The sequence below is a fragment of the Schistocerca nitens genome, chromosome 9 (assembly GCF_023898315.1).
Source record: "Schistocerca nitens isolate TAMUIC-IGC-003100 chromosome 9, iqSchNite1.1, whole genome shotgun sequence".
In the NCBI taxonomy this organism is placed as follows: domain Eukaryota; kingdom Metazoa; phylum Arthropoda; class Insecta; order Orthoptera; family Acrididae; genus Schistocerca; species Schistocerca nitens.
Window position 1 is genome coordinate 380,832,958 of NC_064622.1, and position 14,243 is coordinate 380,847,200.

Genomic DNA, 14,243 nt, shown 5'->3' on the forward strand with positions numbered 1-14,243 from the left:
ACATGTTGCCTCTTTACGTTATTAAATACATTTTTAAGAGGTGTTTCCATGCAACAATGTACTCTGGTCTCTTCTGCCAGTTGATGCCCTTAACTTTCCTGAGTTTCTTCTTCCAGCGATCAGGTGGTCTTCGTTTTTGTCTGGAACTCCACTCTAAAACTGGTTTTGTCCCCCTTCCATCCTTCGTTCGTGCAATATGTCCTGCCCACTGCCCTTTTAGAGTCTTAACTCGTTCTATAATATCTTTTACTCCTTTGATTTATCGTATGTCTTCACTTATCTGCCGTTCTTTCTTAGTGAGACCTAACATAGGCCTTTCCATAGCTTTCTGAGCAGTTCTTAGCTTTCTTTTGAAAAATTCATTCTAAGTCCAAGTTTCACACCTGTAAGTTAAAACCGGTAAGACACACTGATCAAAAACTGTCTTCTTTAAGTAGACTGGCAAGTCATATTTGAAAACTGTTGCATTCCTTCCGTAATCCCAACAACCCATTTTAATTCGACGAAAAATTTCAGATTTCAAATCCCCTTTTGTGTCAATTAAATGCCGCATAGTGGCATTTCATACTCATTGGCTCGACTGATTACCTCACGCAGTGTGTTTATATGGTCAATTGTACTGAAACCACTGCGTGATCCAGCTTGTTCGAGCGGTTCTGGCGCTACAGTCTGGAACCGCGCGACCGCTACGGTCGCAGGTTCGAATCCTGCCTCGGGCATGGATGTGTGTGTTGTCCTTAGGTTAGTTAGGTTTAAGTAGTTCTAAGTTCTAGGGGGCTTATGACCTCAGCAGTTGAGTCCCATAGTGCTCAGAGCCATTTGAACCAACCAGCTTGTTCTATGTGCTGTGCAGTCTCCACTACCATTTAATGCGATTTATCAGGACATTAGTAAACACTTTATATATAACAGAAAGTAAGCTAATGGGGCGGTAGTTCTTCAGATCGGGGATACTTCCCTTCTTATGTAGTAAGATTGTGTTTGCTTCGTTCCAGCAGGTTGGCATGCTGCCATTCTGTATACACAAATTAAAGACTTTAGCCAGATGTTTCTCTGTTTCCTCCGCTGTAAGCTTGAGTATGTCAATTGTCACACCATCAAGACCCCCTGCTTTGCCATTCTGCTTCTAGTTTATAGCTTTTCTTATTTCTTTCGAGAGGATTTTGGGGACTTCATCATCATTTGCTTAAGGTTTTCCTAGTGTTTCATGTGATCTTTTATATAATGTACTTCAGAAATTCTTTATATGCTTAAGAATTTGTTCCTTTTCCATTATGCGCCCATTATCACCGTCAATTGCTATGATTTCGTTTTTAATAATCACAAGGTTTTGTTAAGCTTTCTTGCAGCTCCTTCTATTGTCTAATGCTAATTTTATGGTGTTTTCATTGTATTTTTGTATGTCGGCTTTCATATTCTTCTTCCTTATACACTTACACAGTTCTGAATATTCTATGTTGTGACAAGAAGTTTTCATTTTCATCTCCCATCCTTTTACAAGTAAAACTTTGGTTTTCGTCCTTACCTTTCCTCGTTGTTTAGTAATTGTTGTCGGTCTACTTATTTTTTTGCAGTTTCCATTATCGTTTCAGCTAGATTTTCTTCTGTTGACTCTTCTAATCTCACTCGAAGGACATACTGAAAATCCATTTTCCTTTCGTTTAATTTATCCATATCTATAATTCCTTTTTTCTCTGATTTTAGTTTTCTTAGTTCATGTAGAATATTAATGTTTTTTTCGCTCTTACCAGTTTATGGTCACTACCAGTATTAAATTTATTTAAGACTCAAACATCTTTGATTATTTTGGTGTTATTTGAGATGATAAAATCTATTTCATTGTGGATCTCATGATTTGGGCTTCTCCATGTCAATTTCGTGTTATGGTGTTTCTTAAAAAAGGTGTTCATGTTGAATAATTTATTTTCTTCCACAATTGAACTAGCCTTTCACCCCTTTCCTTCCTCTCATCGATTCCATGGCAGCCTACTGAGACATCACCCTGTATTTTGATACCAGCCTTGGAATTTAAGTCCCCATTTACCAGTTTCAAGTGACAGTCTTGTCCTTTGTTATGTGCGTTTTTTACTTCTTCGTAAAATACTTCATTTTCATCATCCGAATAGCGTGTTGTAGGAGCAAGTACTTGAACTATTTGTAGTTTTTATCTCTTCGATATTTTAATAACAAGCCTTGCTACACTGTTTCATGTTCCTTCCGTTATTGGTACTTTGTCCTTTACATCTTTATTTATTAGGAAACCCCCACCCTTTGTTCTACCATCTTCTTCTCCGAAGTGATACTGACTTCAGAGTTACACATTGTTCCCGTTTACGACGTACTTCATTCAGATTAAGTACAGTCCATTTTATTTTCTTCAATTCTCCTTCAGTTTCACTTAGTTTGTATTCACCCACAAGCGACCGGCAGTTACATGATGTACAGAGATCTGGTGTTTTCCTCTTTAATGGTTTTCTGTATGTGTGACGCTAAAGCAGTCCCCTCCCGGAGATCCGATAATTGGGGTACTATCCCGGAATCTTTTACATGAGCGGTACTCATCATAATAATAAGTCTTAAAGGTTTGAAGCAAAATCGCCACGCTTGCTTCAGAACGCATTGGCAATATTATTTTGTGGCCGCCCCTAACTTCGGGTACAGAGGCCAGTGACTGGGCGCCCCTTTGGAGTACAGACGCCGCCCTTACCCCTAGTTTTGATCCGCCCCGTGTATTTGATTTCCCCGGTACCACCAATATCTGGGAGGCTTTCCCCTATCTGCCATCTGGGGAGGCGCACGATGGGGGACTAGCAACTTAGAATTATCAGAATGGAACAATAAATGTTGTTTCGCAAGAAGAGAACACCGTAAAAAAAATCTTTGTTTCAGGTTTACACGTGTAAAAGCATTTTTAACTTTGTATTAGGTAGAAAAAAATTCACAGACTATTTTCTTATGATATTCCATAATCTGTACTTTGGCTATATTAATGTGAGTTTTTGTTGTCTTGATGTTGAGAGTTCTCTAGTCAGATTTCTAGCAATAACATTCGATATCATTTGAAACAACCTTAAAGTAGCACATCCTAACAACCAAATAAACTTTAGTTTCTCCATTTTTGGGAGCTGTCGCTGCTCCACAACTGTGTGTTGTTCTATTGAAACAACCACTCTGCTTGTTAAAAACTTCTTTAGTCTACTCCACGGCTGGTTTTAACTTTTGTATTGACGCTCTTTTCTAGTGCAATCTGTAAACCGCTTCGGTATTATGGCTAAAACCGGTCATGTGACAGAGCAAAGAAGTTTTCTATAACTGATTCGGGTATTTATTAAATCAAAATATGTCTTACAGATATTACATGTTTGTAGGTAAATATGTACACTGTTCCTGGTTTTGGAAAAAACGATTCTTTACCTGAAATATGCATTTGCAAAGTCTGCTCTATCCTGTAAACATTTCTTATAATAAGTAATAACAGACCGAACATACAACGAAAGCCGGGTTGACGTGAAATAAATAGTTCTGTCTAGCATAGTGATGAATTACAATAACTTATGTTTCCTCTATAAAAAATTAATTTAATCAATTGTTTGATTTGCACTTATGACGCAAATGTGTAATTAATGTACTTTTGATTTCTGTTTGTATCACTATTCGCTGTTTTTGTAATGCATGTGTGATTCAGTGTGCGAATGTCTTAGACGGATAGCAATGTTACCGAATTTAAGAAGTTTTGTGTTCAGTTGTTTCCCATCTGATATGGGAGCTTTCGGCCCGAATGTTGGACTGCTTGGTACGAGTTTTTCACGGGCCCCTGTCACGGACTAATCCCGCATGGTTGTGATCATTATTGCTTCAATAATCGAAGTTTGAATTGATGTTGTTGTGTCAGTCTTGAAGAAATATATGTCTTTTTTTCGAGATGTGTACCTTGCACTCCTTTCAGTTCCTTTGTACAGAGCATGTATGTTAACCACATTCCTTATCCGCACGATACCCTTCTTCAACAGCAACATGTGCGCCAATACCTGTCTGCAAAGAACTAAATTTGTTTCCTGCAAGGTGAATGTGGATGTTGATGTGGAGTGTGTGACATGCGTATGATACATGGATGTTACTATAGAGAGAGACTAGCATATGTCTGTGCTTGTATCAAAATGAGCTCATTTTTTCCTTTCAACAATGTCTGTTTTTTCTCTTTTCTGTTTTCTTCCGACTCAACTGTTTCTTCGAACATACGGGTACGTTCTTTTTTGGTACACCATCTTCTTTTTTCATCTTCTTTGATGCATGACTTAGTGAATGTATTTTAATGTTCATTTTTCCTGAATTTTAGTGCCTGTACTTCTAGCATGGCATTGCATGAAAAGAAATGATACGTGTTTGTATATATCCAAGTAGGTGGCAATATAAACACGGTACACATAATTACAATATGTTAGCATATCAATGTTTAGCCGTTACTCTACGGTGAATTAATTTGCAGTTATAAGCAGTAGTTATTTCTGTGTATTCAGCGAGCAGTTTCTTTATTCATGTCTGCCGTAGCGTTCATTATACTGTATGTTAACGAGAATATTTGCAACTTCATAGAAGTACTGAGTAAAACTGAGGCTAAATAAAGTAGTTCTCATTTTGGTGTTTTCGCTGCTTGTTAGTTTAACAGGGCACATTCACTACTGGGTAAAAGAAATCCATGAAAGATAATCCCACTTTGTTGTTGAAGTTATTGAAAAGTAGCAAAATTTTTGTATGTATTGACATCCCTAGTAACTACACTTCTGCTTTGATCACAAGAAACCACAAATGAATATCTTTATGTGTGGTGTGTAGAGCTTACACTTTGCCAATATTAACCTAACACTAGCCCGTTTAAATGAACACTTGCACTATCGATCTATGAATTATTTCTTGTGTGTAATTGTTTAGAGGCAAAACAATTAAATATTCTAACTCTGTAATGAAGCATTTTCATATGCTGAGGCGTACGCTATAGTAAATGAAATAAAAAAAACTGCTAAAGCAAATATGTGGAACAATGTATAAGATAGTGTACGCAGTTGCATCAGATACGTAGCAAATTTTAATTAATACAAAGGTGTGTCACTGGGTAGTGTATTTCTTTAATTTCAAGCCCTTCAACACTCCGTATTTCAGTTTTATAGAACCTATAGGCGTTTCAGAATAAAACATGTTTACACTCTTCAAACGAGTTGTGTGTTCACCTTTGCCTGGGTGCCACATTTGTGATTAGCTACTGAATCAAGACCACAAGATGTTTCGTTTAATTTATGCGGTAGTGTGTGGTAGACGCACAGCTTCAGCGACTACAAGCAAACAAGCCCATGCGAATCTCGAAGGAGGCACACAATACGAGCACTACACACGACGGTAGACTGCGTCTACATCCCTGACAATCATGTGACACAAACCGTCCGTGGATTCTAACTGAAATGACCATTCCATTTTTGTACAGACTCCAAGTAAAGGTGATCGCTAACATTTCACTCAGAGCATGCCGTTATCCGTGAATTATGAATTACACGTCTTACATAAGTGTGCTGCAAAGTATGTAGATGGTAGGAGGTTGGCCTTGAAAGAACAGTAACTAGTTACTTGATTGCAGGTAGGCTAAGTGTAGGCCATGTGTTTGGAACACAACGTCACACAGCTAACCTCACAAAAAGAGCATTATAAGTTTTTGTTGGTAGTTAACATCCATCTTTTGTGTATGCACGAATGAAAAAACCAAGATTATTAAAGAGTGTGGGTAGGGGCATTGCTTTCTTTTCGTACAGCTGTACTGAAATGACCGCCGTCTCTCGTAAAATGTTACTCAATTTTCCACTGAGCTGTGTCCCAAATAAGCGAAGTTGAGCGCTCCTTCAACAGAACAGTCCGCCCGGTACAGATAGCGCGAGGAATTCATTTCCTGTTTACCCCATCTCCGGAGCGTAAAAGGGCGTAAGTTAATTTCCAGGGACAAGAACCACAGAAATATTGACGCAAACTCGGAGCCTTTATTCGAAAATAAATTCGTAGTTGCTGTAAGTAGAAAGACGTGCCTTTCCGTGAGAAGTTTGTGAAAGACACCTTCCGTCTGACACAATTTCTCTCTGCCGTGAGGAGGACACAGCATTTTCTGCTCTACGTTATTGCGTGATTACCAACTGAAAAAAGGTCATATTCTCAACAACTGCCTGGCTACGTTCGGAGAAGTTGTCCACAAATTAAAAGAGACAATTACAAAGGATGTAACATTGTTTTCTTTTTCTTTGCCTTGCTCTCGGCTACCTCGTGGCTTGTTTTCCAAGTGGCTGACTTCCGGACTACAAATAGACATCTCGAGGGTTCGATGCTTATAATATCCTTAGTTTCTTTGCTGTCGTTGATTCTTTCATCACAACTGGCAATGCTGTACTAATGTGGAATATGCCAACTTGTGATCTTCGTCAGATGCCGCTCTAGATTGTGCACCCTCTATACAGGGTGTTACAAAAAGGTACGGCCAAACTTTCAGGAAACATTCCTCACACACAAAGAAAGAAAATATGTTACGTGGACATGTGTCCGGAAACGCTTGCTTTCCGTGTTAGAGCTCATTTTATTACTTCAAATCACATTAATCATGGAATGGAAACACATTTCAACAGAACGTACCAGCGTGACTTCAAACACTTTGTTACAGGAAATGTTCAAAATGTCCTCCGTTATCGAGGATACATGCATCCACCCTCCGTCGCATGGAATCCCTGATGCGCTGATGCAGCCCTGGAGAATGGCGTATTGTATCACAGCCGTCCACAATACGAGCACAAAGATTCTCTACATTTGGTACCGGGGTTGCGTAGACAAGAGCTTTCAAATGCCCCCATAAATGAAAGTCAAGAGGGTTGAGGTCAGGAGAGCGTGGAGGCCATGGAATTGGTCCGCCTCTACCAATCCATCGGTCACCGAATCTGTTGTTGAGAAGCGTACGAACACTTCGACTGAAATGTGCAGGAGCTCCATCGTGCATGCACCACATGTTGTGTCGCACGTGTAAAGGCACATGTTCTAGCAGCACAGGTAGAGTATCCCGTATGAAATCATGCTAGCGTGCACCATTGAGCGTAGGTGGAAGAACATGGGGCCCAATAGAGACATCACCAACAATGTATGCCCAAACGTTCACAGAAAATCTGTGTTGATGACGTGATTGCACAATTGCGTGCGGATTCTCGTCAGCCCACACATGCTGATTGTGAAAATTTACAATTTGATCACGTTGGAATGAAGCCTCATCCGTAAAGAGAACATTTGCACTGAAATGAGGATTGACACATTGTTGGATGAACCATTCGCGTGGAGGCCAATCAGCTGCTGATAGTGCCTGCACACGCTGTACATGGTACGGAAACAACTGGTTCTCCCGTAGCACTCTCCATACATTGACGTGGTCAACGTTGCCTTGTACAGCTGCAAACTTTTCTGACGCTGACATTATGGTTATCATCAACTGCACGAAGAATTGCCTCGTTCATTGCAGGTGTCCTCGTCGTTCGAGGTCTTCCCCAGTCGCGAGTCATAGGCTGGAATGTTCCGTGCTCCCTAAGACGCCGGTCAACTGCTTCGAACGTCTTCCTGTCGGGACACCTTCGTTCTGGAAATCTGTCTCGAAACAAACGTACCGCGCCACGGCTATTGCCCCCTGCTAATCCATACATCAAATGGGCATCTGCCAACTCCGCATTTGCAAACATTGCACTGACTGCAAAACCACGTTCGTGATGAACACTAACCTGTTGATGCTACGTATTGATGTGCTTGATGCTAGTACTGTAGAGCAATGAGTCGCATGTCAACACAAGCACCGAAGTCAACGTTACCTTCCTTCAATTGGGCCAACTGGCGGTGAATTGAGGAAGTACAGTACATACTGACGAAATTGAAATGAGCTCTGACATGGAAACTAACCGTTTCCGGACACATGCCCACATAATATCTTTTCTTTATTTGTGTGTGAGGAATGTTTCCTAACAGTTTGGCCGTACCAAAATTCAGAGTAGGTATTAAAATCCATGGAGAAGAAATAAAAACTTTCAGGTTTGCCGATGACATTGTAATTCTGTCAAAGACAGCAAAGGACTTGGAAGAGCAGTTGAACGGAATGGACAGTGTCTTGAAAGGAGGACATAAGATGAACATCAACAAAAGCAAAACGAGGATAATGGAATGTAGTCGAATTAAGTCGGGTGATGCTGAGGGAATTAAATTAGCAAATGAGACACTTAAAGTAGTAAAGGAGTTTTGCTATTTGGGGACCAAAATAACTGATGATGGTCGAAGTAGAGAGGATATTAAATGTAGACTGGCAATGGCAAGGAAAGCGTTTCTGAAGAAGAGGAATTTTGCTAACATCGAGTTTAGATTTAAGTGTTAGGAAGTCGTTTCTGAAAGTATATGTATGGAGTGTAGCCATGTATGGAAGTGAAACATGGACGATAACTAGTTTGGACAAGAAGAGAATGGAAGCTTTCGAAATGTGGTGCTACAGAAGAATGCTGAAGATTAGATGGGTAGACCACATAACTAATGAGGAGGTACTGAATAGGATTGGGGAGAAGAGGAATTTGTGGCACAACTTGACTAAAAGAAGGGATCGGTTGGTAGGACATGTTCTGAGGCATCAAGGGATCACCAATTTAGTATTGGAGGGCAGCGTGGAGGGTAAAAATCGTAGAGGGAGACCAAGGGATGAATACACTAAGCAGATTCAGAAGGATGTAGGCTGCAGTACGTACTGGGAGATGAAGAAGCTTGCAAAGGATAGAGTAGCGTAGAGAGCTGCATCAAACCAGTCTCAGGACTGAAGACCACTACAACAAAACCTTTTTGTAACACCCTGTATAGTGTGAACTACGTTACGTGGAAGAGCTGGTATACCATCACAAACAGGACCGTACGTAGTGAAATACTCTTGTGTTCAGACCATAGTTTGGGCTGAGAACTGCTTACGGGGAGACAAAGCCATTCGTATCGTGCATTATCGTGACGGGGATAGACTCTAGCGGACCCATAATTCTACTACACTTCTGGTTGAACGAACAGTGCTGCTCTAATCTTACAAAACATTAGTTTAATCATACACTTATAACTGACGACAAGGTAACACGCAAATGTGGGACATACGCCATTCAATCCTGACTTAATTTACTAGAGGATAGATACGGGCGCCTGTCGCTATAATCTCAGTTATCTATTTGTTCCAAGAACTGCATGTCTGATACCATAATAATACACACTATTGTTTGTGAAAATTGCAGCACAAAGAAGGAGACTTGTGATTACAATGAAATTTATTCCACATATTAGAGACATGACTGTTCGCAAACGGTTAGAGTTACAGAACTGTACTCGCACTCTGACCGTGATACTTCAGCACGGTGCGAAATCGCGAAGTGCTACAATCAGAGAATTTAGACGTCGGGGCTTGGACACCAAATGGTCCTGGATGTGCTTCTGGGGAATGCAATGCCGCCTGGTTTGTAGGCCCATCCTCTTAGCACTGACACTGGGTGCAGGAGAACCAAACGAACACGTTGCCGACGACCACATCCGAGAAATGTTCCACGGGCAACATGTCAGGAGAGCTTGCAGGCCAGGGAAGCAATGGTATCCAACTTTCATCCCGGAAAATTCGCACATTATTCGACACGCGTGGCTGGGCATTGTCTTCCCAAAATGCGGCTTAAGGGACTGCCTTCAGAAGCGGCAGTGCACACTGCGTAACACGGTGTACAGTGGGGGCCGATACTGAATGGATTTTTTTTTTTTTTTTTTTATTATTCGTTACAGTCAACTTTGGACTACGCTAAGCATCAGTCATTTCTTGTGCTTTTTCTTGCGTTCTTCCCAGTACTTCTTCATTTTTTCTGAGTGGGCTTCTTTACGTTCTTGCGACCAGGTTGTTCCCGTCTTCTTTGATTGCGTTCGGTCTTTGAATCCCTGTATTTTGTTGATGGCATTCCTATATTCCATTCTGTTGTAAACTGTCTCTGGTATAATGTTCATTTCTGCAATGTCTTCTTTTACTTCTTTCAGCCAGTTAATTTGTGTCTTTCTGCTTTCCATGTATTCCAGGATTTTCTTTGCCGTTCTTTCTGGTGCCATTCTTTTGACATGCCCATAGAAACTCAGTCTTCTCTTTTTAAAGGATGTTGTCAGTTTTTCAATTTTCTCGTATTAGTATAAAGTTTGATTTTTATTTTTTCACTTGGAAATTCACGTGTTGAACCATCAGCAGATAAACTCACCTGTTTCTGACGAGGTGACGCTACTGAACTACACGTCTTGTGATCTCACCGACCAATAGAGAGCCTTGGAGGTGGTCAAGTGGGGGTGGAACCGCACTCAGCTGCCGGGAGCGGACACACCGTTCGCTCTCTTCTGCTGGTAGCTTCCAAACCGATCAGACGCCCTCCGCACCTGCTCTGTTGGGCGGCTGCCCATTCGGTCTCGGCGGCTTCTCCAGGCCTGCCTTTCCTTTTACAGCATTAAAACTTCATACAGTTTAAACTTTGTTTTATTCTTCACCTCAACGGGTGCCTACTGCTTTCCCCTCCTGGCCAATCCTGACTCATTAACCACACATAAAGGGTCACTCTTTCGAAATCCTGTAATGGTCTCTCTTTACAGCTCAGAAGTCTGACATTTGGGTCAAATGTGTTTACAACAGTCCTCCTCATTAATGGCGCAAGAGCGCGTCGCCTCTGCGATAGTTCACAATCACTCGACGAAATCTGAACGTGATCGGAAGTATCAAAGGTTTTTATAGCCCTCATGTTCGCGCCCTACTGTAGCTAGATCTCAGGGGGCGGCGACATTGACAGAGGTGTGAAAGAAACGGGGAAGTGTCCCTCTTAAATCTGCTATTTGGGCAACCTCTTGGTGCTGTCCATGCAGCTTCATTGAGCACTTTGGAAACGTATCTGTACGGAGACTGCCAGTCACAGGGTCAGTAGGTGCCGGCGCAACAGGCATCCCCTTTGACATCCATTAGATTTCGCATGTGATCAGCAGGCTGTAACTCAGCAACACAGCTCCATTCCGATTAGCGCTTCCAAATGCTTGACTGTCACGGTGCCTAGTCAGTGACTGGCTGTCTCTGAACAAGCACATTTTGATTGCGCTCTATAAAGCTATGTGGTTGGCGTCGAGGTTATTTCTCAAACTGGGGAGTCTTAGAGAAACCCTTCGCTGGGATTTTTTCTTTATGCCTGTGTCAATGTAGCACTCAACCCTCAACCCCCACATCATGCCACAGGGGGGTGACAAAGGGAAAGATGAAAAATCATAAATAATTTAATATTTTTTACTGTTTCAAATCACTTTCAAATTTCGTCGAGTGATTTTGAACGGCTCCCAGAGGTTCCACCCTGCATACCACGACACAAAAAGAGTCGTACAGCACTCCACACGGATACAATCACTTTCAATGGGGCAGAAGGCTCATGATGTCCTTCGAGAAGAGCTGAATTTCCCGGGGGGGGGGGGGGGGGATGTAATCAGTGTCAAAGGTTGTGGAGAATGCCACTATTTCATGACTGCTTTGCTAACTGCCCTTTAACCTACACGCAAAGGAAAGGAGTAGCGTCAGTGACACTCTTAATGCAGTCCCCTGAGACTTTTTTTTCTTTCTTCCTCGATACTGGGTTGCAGCATGTCTGAAATATTTTGCTCAGCCAACCATAAGAAAACTACATGATTTTGTTGCTGGGAGTCGTGCTTCTAACCTCCTTTGTAGACGTGTCAAAAGAAGGGGTGAAATGTGGGTAAGAGTGGGTGTGACAACCTTCCTATAGTGTGACACGTGCACTGAGTCATGGGGCATAAATGTGGTGAAATTAGGTGCCCATATGACATAATTAACCCACTTTATACCCCACATGAGCTGGGCTCTCGCCTTTATTTCATATTTGTCGACACTTTGCTGTTTGAAGCTTTTCCTTGCCCGAGGCTAACGTCACAGGGTGTCACGCTTCTACATTTCACAAAGGTTTGTAGGCGCGTTTCAATCAGGTTTCGTACGTTCCCGGTAGCTGAATGGTCAGCGTGACGGATTGTCAATCCTCTGGGCTCGGGTTCGATTCCCGGCTGCGTCCGGGAATTTTCTCCGCCAGGGGACTGGGTGTTGTGCTGTCCGCACCATCATCCTAACATCCTCATCAACTGCAGGTAGCCGAAGTGGCGTCAAATTGAAAGACCGGCACCCGGCGAACGGTGTGCCCGACGGGGGGCCCTAGCCATACGAATAAATAAATAAAACCAAATTTCAAACTTCTGCGTTGCAGTGGGAGACAATTACGGGGTTTCGAAAAAAGTGACCCTTTATTATTAAGACGCAACAGGCGAAATACCTTGCTAAAGCTAATGGCGCCACAAACCATCGCACTTTAAGTTTGTGTGCTATGCCACTCAACAACGCAGTCTGCAAAAATGCGGTCACCACAGTAGCATCTAACACCAACCTGTGATATCACTGAGGTGCAAGTTCACGCAGGGCACTACATTCAACGTGACAGCGACGGCATTCACATGCCCACTGCAGTCTGAAGCGTTGGTGCTCCGTAGTCAACGGATTCTGGCACAGTGAAATGCTGCCACTAGTCCGACCCTAAGCAGACGGCGCCGTACTGTCGAAGTAGACATGTAAGCCATCAATGCGGACGACACTGTTCTGCGTCCATGAACATAAGATGGTGGTCACCCCGCACTTCGGTCTCATGTGTGGTCTTTTACGCACTCATCACTGTGTGCGACCCTCTTCCAACACATCCATTAGTGTCGAAGTAGCGTGCCCAGTACGAACCGAAATGTCACGGTACAACAAATCCATTTGCAGGAGACCAGACATTCTGTCCGGTTCGGATTCATTCGCATGTTAATATTGAGCGCTTTGACGTCGATAAGTTATACCGGTACTTTCTTACTCGTTTACACTTCGTTTGATGGCTCTGCGCCTACTGAGAGGCGTAGTTCATATATGTCCGGTCCCACAAAATAGGGTGGTGTATCACCTTCTTTCACGCCGTCCACCTGAGATGGTAGTCACTGTTTACACCAGTTCTCCAATATTGGAGTGATTCAGGGCATATCTTCTTGGTGTTGCAATTTTCACAAACAGTATGAGGCCTCGATTCGCCAGTAAATTAAAGAGTGCTTGTCTACAGTAGCCTAGCGTAGATTAGAAGCATGTATAGAGTGAAATTCTTTCAAAATTTATGTCTTTTTGTGGGCCAGTAATTTAACATTAACATTGTATACATTTTAACAGTGCTTTATAATTGTCATTTATTTCTTCCTAATATGTACTGATGTAAATCGTTGCAGTTTCCCATCGTCCTCAGTATGGCAGAGTTATTCATGCCCTTGGGTTTGGTCACCTAGATACTGAAAATATACTAATCGGTGGCGTCAGTTTCGGGCAGTTTAACAGATCAGAAAGCTTAAAGTAACTTTTACAATCGATTTGCAGGAGAGACGTGCAGGTACATTCTTTCTGCATCTAGCCCAAGTTGTGCACTAAAGAATAAGTACCGCAGGTAAGTAGAAATTTTAAGGGCGTGAGTTAACCTGAATATGTCTTACTTTAACAGGGGTAACAAGATATTTCACGGGATGGCTCTGCCGTATAACACAATGATCGTGGTTGGAGGGTGGTACGGGTCGTAAGGCGTCATGAAACACTGTAGGACCGAGGGCTGGTGGTAGCTTGACAGCGTAATCGAGACGGGGTGTGCTATCAAACGCCCATTCCGACAATCTGGGGTTATCTCCCTCGCGGTCGTTGCCTGCGGCCATAACCCAGGGGCGAGTCCTGCCTGTTGGCCTCTTGCAGCCGGCTAATACTCGTCTCTTGGTCCCGCAGATGGCCTTCCTGCAGAACCGGTCTATCTCGCTGGTGGACATGTACATTGACAACTCGGAGCCGTCGGAGAACGTCGGCCAGATACACTTCAGCCTGGAGTACGATTTCCAGAACACCACGCTTATTCTCAGGATCCTAACGGTAAGTAGCATCTGCTGTTTGTAGTTCTGTAGTTTGTAGCTCTTCGACGGCGGCTTGCAGAGCCCCCTGCACGTGTCAAGCTCCCGGTTCTGTTAATGTTGCTGCATTTCGTTGCATGGGGTACCGTAACGGACTTAGGTGCCCGGTCAGAAAAGCCAGCGAATCGACAGGACGTTGGTTGACTCCTATTACA

At 42.6% G+C, this 14,243-nt stretch overlaps 1 protein-coding gene across 1 annotated transcript in view; it reads left to right on the forward strand.

Annotated features, from left to right (window-relative positions):
- LOC126203901 (synaptotagmin-7) overlaps positions 1-14,243 on the forward strand; it is a 361,415-nt gene that overhangs the window by 131,336 nt on the left and 215,836 nt on the right. The window contains exon 2 of the mRNA XM_049938289.1: positions 13,910-14,050. Within this exon, the coding sequence (XP_049794246.1) occupies positions 13,910-14,050 (141 nt within the window). The remainder of the gene's footprint in view (positions 1-13,909; positions 14,051-14,243) is intronic.